A 6,764-nucleotide genomic window follows, 5' to 3' on the forward strand; every position below is an offset into this window, starting at 1 on the left:
TATATATACACCGTTGTACCACAAATTAACGAACAAAACAGACTGCTGCTGCTCCTATCTCTCTATATGTTTGGAGAGTGTTTTCGAATCTCAGAAGAGACAAGTAATTAATATCCTGGACATCTCATGATCAGGAGACGATGGCTAATATATATAAGTAGCTAGCTAGCTCTTGGTGTATATACTCACGTGGTCTCCTGTGCATTTCCCACATTTTTCTTCAGGTGACGCGGCGTATGGACTGCGCGCGGGGCTCCGGGACGTGGCCAAAGATCTCGTCACGTTTAGGCTGCGTTGGGGTGAGGGTTTTGGGTAAGCTAATACTATATCAATATACGCGCGAGTATATTTTTCAAACTATTAAACTGGGTGTTTTTATAAAAATATATATATATAAATATCGTAAAAAATTATACAAATCTATCTTTTAAATTTATAATAGTTAGTATTTAATTAATTATACGCTAATAAAACATAATAATCAGCTAACTCTCGATCAAACTCAGCCTAATGATGCATGTGTTTACTACTACGTGGCTTGTCCCGTCGCTAGCTGGTCAGATCTCCGCTCTCCGGTTAGCCTGGAGCTTGCCTGTCGCTACCGCTGCAGATCTCCCCCGAATAATTTGGATTTTCTGAGTGGTCGCCACATCTTCCCCGCGCGTGTCCTGCGAGTTGAAATTACGAGTGTCAGTAAACTGAAACGGCTTGTAAAGCTGTGATGCACATGCCGCTTTGACAAATTTCAATATCTTATGTCCACGTGATCCTCTATTCAATGAAGTTTTCATGTGCTGTAAATTAGTAGACATGAAATATGTTTTTCAAGGATGTTCTGTGTGTAAAGATGATTAAAATAACAGTGCATCACTGATTTTGTTGTGTGCCAGAAGATTCAGAAGATCCTCTGAATGCTGCTCTTGATACTAGTAGTCTCTTGCACTGGGGGCAGCTATATCACGACTAATTCCATGAGGTACCAGGAAAGTAGGAAGAGATATAATTGGGCATTAGTAAAATTTTGTACGGTCATAGACATACAGTTGTATTGGAGTTGTCTCTGAATGATATATTTTGCCACAGAAAACGACCACTTTTACACACATTTGGGTCGGAATGGTACAAAATGTACATTTGAGTCGAAATGATCAACGACCAAGTCCAGCCAATCAACTGAACACAAACAGCATGATACAACTTACATCAGTACATGGTTACCTTTTGCTTTGCATCTGTGAAGTAAATGGTGCTTCAAGAGCAATCAAATCTATCACGGTGAGTCCTGATCAGCTGATGGGGTGACCATGCGTGGATTGTGCCGGTAGGCATACTTCTTCGCCCAGTACAGGTAATTCAAGAAGCCAAGCAGCCCGATAACAGCAACCACCCAGTAAAACAAGTCAAGGTGGCTGTTGTTCAAGCTTGTACCCTCGAGCCACCCTCTATGGTGTCCATGCCTCGTAGCCTTGTTCACCAGCTCCACCAGGAACGTGCCCATCCATGAAGCGAGACCCAGCTCGCACCAGAACAGCGCCGTGCCAATGGACTTCATATCCTTTGGTGCTTCGCTGTTGAAGAACTCAAGCAGCCCGACGAACGATGTAACGTCTGACACGCCAAGCAAGAAGAACTGAGGTGCAAGCCAGAAGAGGGACATCTGCACAGCTGCCTCCTTCCTCTTTCTCTCGACGACTGCTGCAACGGCCGATGCAACTATCATGGAGGCAAAGCCTAAGCCAACACGTTGCAGGTGAGTGATACCGCAGGCATATCCTGTGCGCTTGCGCATGAACGGAACAAGGAAGCGATCATAGACGGCGAGCATTAGCATCTGGAATGTGATGGGGATCACAAAGAGCGTCGCGGGGGAGATATGTATCTTGCCCAGCCTTGTGTTTGTCATGCTACCTTGTTGCACAGTGAAAGTGAGGAGCAGAGGGTTTGAGATATAACCGATCATGGAGCTGATGAAGAGGGGAAGCATTCGAAGAACAATCTTTGTCTCCTCCACTTTCATTGTGCTGCAAACTGACCAGGCTCCATCTTCACCATGGTTGATGGAGGCTTTGTCAAGAAATCTGGCAAAAAAAAAAGTGTGCAGAAGAGTTTATAACATTTACTAAAGAATCATATTCTCTTAAAATCCATGCATGATGTGTGATACCCTTAACTGAAAAAATGTGTGTATCTTGCTGAAGCTTACTTCAGAAAATTTGTAGGACGTGGTACTTCAATAGAATCCAGTCCATTACGGTTTTCTTGTGCTTCCTCAAGTTTCTCGGGAAGTTCATATTTCCTGTTCTTGAATGCAACCACAAGAACCTGGAAAAGGCAATTTTTCAGATAGGCGGCAGATATGGAATGGTGATTTTCTCCTGAGAGATGGAAATCTATTATATCTATAAAGCAATAGAAAAAAGAGCCACCACGTTCGCTCTCGCGGCCTAAAAATTACCACGTTAATCAAAGAAAAAAAGAAAAAAAAACAAACGGACATTATTCTTTTGGAAACATGACATACTAGGAACATACTCACGCACGCATTGTATAGGTTTAGGAAACTGATCACAACTCTTAATCGGATGAAAATTAGAAGCAAAAAAACAAACGGGCAGGATTCTTTTTGGAACTGTGATATAACAATAAATATTCATGTATGGTTATAGTGTAGGAAACGGACAACAGTTAACAAACCAATCATAATTAGATTCTTTCATGGAATTAGCATCCATGGCGGTATTAGTTTATACGGTTCTGAATTGTACACGATTCATCCCGTAGTAATAAATAGATCGATACTCCTAGCAATGAAAACAAAACGCAAAACACAAATATTCAGCCATAAATCTTCCAGCCGCAATCAGCTTTACCAATAAATTAGCAAGACGGAAGTTTTGCCGCCGGAATCCACTTCAATAATAAATTGGCACCCAAGAATGCCATAATCTTATAGCAAAGGATCGTCTAACAAATAAATTTGTGTGCTACAAATTAACATATTAGATTGGTAATAAAAGGAACCTCTATATAAGAGTACAATTTAGAGATAACTAAAATTTGGAATTTAAAAATAAGGAATACTAGAAGATGGGTTTAGAGTCCATAAAAATACAATTAGAAATAACAGAAATTCGAAATAAAAAAATAAGGAATAGTGACAGAAGAGTCTAGAGCCTATATATGAATTTAGAACTAATTGAAAGTCGAAAATAAAAAATAAGAAAAATTAAAAGTAAAGTTTAGAGTCCATATAAAAATATATTTAGAAATAACTGAAATTCATAATTTTTTTAAAAAAAAAAGAAGATTGGAAAAAGAGTCTAGAGTCCATATAGGAATATAATTTAGAGATAATTGAAATTTGAAATTAAAAAAAATATTGGAAGAAGAATCTAGACTCCAAATAGGAATACAATTTATAAATAACATAAAGTCATAATTAAAAATAAGAAATATTGGAAGAACAGTCTATTGTTCATATAGGAGTACAATTTAAAAATAACAGAAATATGAAATTAATAGATAAGAAATATTGAAAGAGAAGTATAAATTATATATATAAATAAAATTTAGAAATAACTAAAGTAAAAAACAATAAATAACTTTCACGCATATACATTACAGTATGAATATTGCGCATTGGTTAGTTTTATCAAGTTAGTACATAAATAATTTAAAATTATGTTGTCATTTCAATCTATTTTAATAATAAAATGTGAATATATATATATGGTATTTTATGGGAAAAATATAACGATGATGATTGCGCGGGCCACCATGCTAGTTTAAGTTTATAACCTGCAGTATCCGAGTTAGAGGGCTTCCTTCTGGTACTTGATTACGGTAGAAAGGGAGGCCAGTGGCAACTATGAGCAACCCAAGAAGAATTAGCAGTGCACACACGCCAAATCCAATGTCCCACCCCTTGTAGTTCTCGAGCCACACTATTAGAATCAATCCTATAAATCCTCCTAAGGAGATTCCAAAGGTGAACCAGTTGAAGAAACTGGATTGTTGGCGGGATTCAGAGGGATCTTCATGGTCAAACTGATCTGCTCCAAGTGATGGCGTGCAAGCACGGATACAGCCTTCACTGAATGCCCAGGTGTACAAGCCTATGTGCAATATGACGGTGTTGAAGCCATGAACCTCTTCGCAGTTGCTTAGCTCTGCTTCAATATTGCAAGGTGGTGGATGGAGTGAGGGGAGGTAGGCTTGCAGAGCGAGCAATCCAAGAGCCTGCACAAGTAGATTGTTACCTTGGAACTTAAACCAGTATGAAGCAGAAACTACTTGTTCGGTGGCTGTGAGCAAAGATAGAAACTTATATCCAGATATTAAGTTTTAAACTAGTGAAAGTATCTATAAGTTAATTGTCTGAAGAAAATCAATGCTAATTTAACCACAAGCAAACAAGAAGATGCCGATGTACTTTTTTACATAGAGGTCCTTTAATATCTTTATCAAGTAGGCTTCGGATCAAGGTTATGCCACAGACCCACAGTAGGTGATGACCAAACCATAGTTAAAAATTCAACAGAATATATTCCTTTCAAAAAAAAAAAAAAGTTCAACAGAATATGATCTGGTGTTTTGGCTTAATTCACACCTAACTAATTCTGAAGGAGATATAAAATTGTTTTCCTTAGCAACTTGTAAGAATCTTGTTTTGTATGTATCCCAAGTTCCCAGCTACTTTGAGCTTGGGAAAACGATTTAGCAACCTAAGCTTTTGAAGTTTCAGGCAACCTGCAGCTTTTTCGATATCGGTGTGATTACAGCTGAGAATAATGTTAGAAGAAAAAACAGAGGCAACATGTGAAATAATTTTCATGGGTTTCTTTCAACATCTGATGTAACTATATGATGCTATTAGTTTACATTCATTAGCTGTGATTAAAATAACTGCGACGAGTACTGTGTTTTTTTTCCCCTTCTCTTGGCAGGCTGTCACTAGTAAAGATAAAAAGAAAGTGAAATCAAGAAATTTCAATGGATGATACCCAGAATATATAGACCGTTGAATAGACCATGAGGCAAATTACCAGAAACTCCAACGGACCAAAGAGTAGTATGGTTCTAGAGCGAGTGATGTACGAGTCTGAGAGGAAAGCTCCTAATAAAGCAAATCCAGATGTGGCACCAATGAAGTTAGTAACTGTGGTTGCAGAGCTTGAAACTCCCATATGCATGGTTCCATGGAGATATGTAACCAAATTCAGCATGTTTGGAATATTTTCCATGTTTGTTACCACTGACAGAACTACAAGAGAGAACAAGCATAAAAAAACACTTCGATTTCAATAGGAAAACCTACTGTTAGTGAGTAATTACACAAATAACGCAAGAAGCCAGGAACAATATATTAATCAATGGACTCAGTAGAGCAACTTACAGAACATAAACCATGCAGCTCTGACTCCTCCATGTACCTTTCTGTCTATCGGGTTTCCCCTCCAGTCCACAAAGCCTCCAACCACCATCAGCTACAGATGAATTAGCGTCTTCTTGCACTTGATTACTACTTCTTCATTGCATACTTCCATTCCATCATAGGAGGTATATATAGACATATGGTATACTTTTTTTTTCCTCGCAAAGTGGCCCCAGCTAAATAAAGAAAGATGACAAGTGAAAGATCATTGGCTATTCTATGCAATAGATTATAGATGTTGCCCCCAACAGAACCAACCACAGACGATTGTTGACTTATAGAGTCACCACTGTGCAGCCCAACTGCCAAGAATGCAGTAAGCAAGATACGATAATTATCCGGCGCACTGTATTTTTCCTTCTCTCAGGACATCGCGCCTGAAAAAGTGCCAGGCAGGAGGCTACAGGTGAAGCATTTCATCGAACATCTGAAGTGCCTTCCTTCGAGGCCGCAGGGCTGCAATGCAACCCAACCCAGCAAACCACTTAACCACCCCCAATGTAACAGATGACTCGCTCAATCACTTCATCGGTGCATGGGAGGACTACGAGGGAATAAGCAGGAGGCCATGCTCTCCTATCGAAGAGGAAGACTGAGCAAAATTTCAATGGACATGCTGCAAGAATGGTAGGCAAAAAAAGGTGAAAATTAGACTGCTACTTCAGTATGAAACAGCAATGGTAAAATAGCTGCTCTTTACGCCTTTACGGTCTTACCCATGGACATGCACAACCGCCGTGGCAGGCAGCCCAGCGCATTGGCTCGCCGCGGGGGGCTTCCCATGGAGGCTGGTTGTTGATCACTATTCACTACTCTTCCCCCCAACCCCTCCTACCCCTGAACGCGAGCGGGCGGCGGATGGTTCGGGCCGTTCGGCTCGTCCTCCTCGTCGGCGTCGGCCTCGGCCTCGGCCTCAGAGCATCACGGTCGTGGCTCGTGAGGAGAGGCGGCGTCGCCCTCGAGGCTCGCCGCACGCCGGCGCTCCGGGACGGTGGGGGGCGGTGATCTCGCCCGATGGGCCTCGGTTGCGCAAGCTGGGCCGGAAAAGGACAGACACGAACGCGTCTCCGCACGGTTGGGCCGGGCCGAAAAACACCGGACTTGCCGGCCCGGAACGGGAGGGCGGAGGCTGGGGAGGCGGTGGCGGACATCTCCGAGGGAGACGGGGATCCGATCCGACCCTTGCTGAGCTGCGCCTGAGATGCCGGCCAACACATCCACTGGATGATCCTCCTCGGCTCCTCGCCGCCGCCGGCGACGACGACGACGAAAAGGTAGCAACAGAGGTGTGGGGGAAGCAGACAAATGTACAACACCTTCGTCCGCATTC

The 6,764-nt window shown here is 41.6% G+C and overlaps 1 protein-coding gene across 3 annotated transcripts; it reads right to left on the reverse strand.

Annotated features, from left to right (window-relative positions):
• Positions 1 to 360: 360 nt before the first annotated feature.
• LOC4336249 (protein NRT1/ PTR FAMILY 4.5) lies at positions 361 to 6,447 on the reverse strand. Of its 3 annotated transcripts, XR_010740695.1 has the most exons (7): positions 6,151 to 6,447; positions 5,396 to 6,050; positions 5,046 to 5,263; positions 3,799 to 4,239; positions 2,204 to 2,322; positions 1,219 to 2,078; positions 361 to 668 (listed from the first exon to the last, which is right to left on the reverse strand). XR_010740695.1 is itself a non-coding variant. In XM_015780578.3 (6 exons), the coding sequence occupies exons 2-6, from the start codon at positions 5,481 to 5,483 to the stop codon at positions 1,271 to 1,273; spliced, it is 1,674 nt and encodes a 557-aa protein (XP_015636064.1). In that variant the 5' UTR covers positions 5,484 to 6,050; positions 6,151 to 6,447; the 3' UTR covers positions 1,044 to 1,270. The 3 variants fall into 3 exon arrangements, 2 of the variants coding, with proteins under 2 accessions (XP_015636064.1, XP_066165538.1); XM_015780578.3 differs by lacking the exon at positions 361 to 668 and having other exon boundaries at positions 1,044 to 2,078; XM_066309441.1 differs by lacking the exons at positions 361 to 668; positions 5,046 to 5,263; positions 6,151 to 6,447 and having other exon boundaries at positions 1,044 to 2,078; positions 5,396 to 6,041.
• Positions 6,448 to 6,764: the final 317 nt, after the last annotated feature.

The sequence above is a fragment of the Oryza sativa genome, chromosome 4, assembly GCF_034140825.1.
Source record: "Oryza sativa Japonica Group chromosome 4, ASM3414082v1".
Lineage (NCBI taxonomy): Eukaryota > Viridiplantae > Streptophyta > Magnoliopsida > Poales > Poaceae > Oryza > Oryza sativa.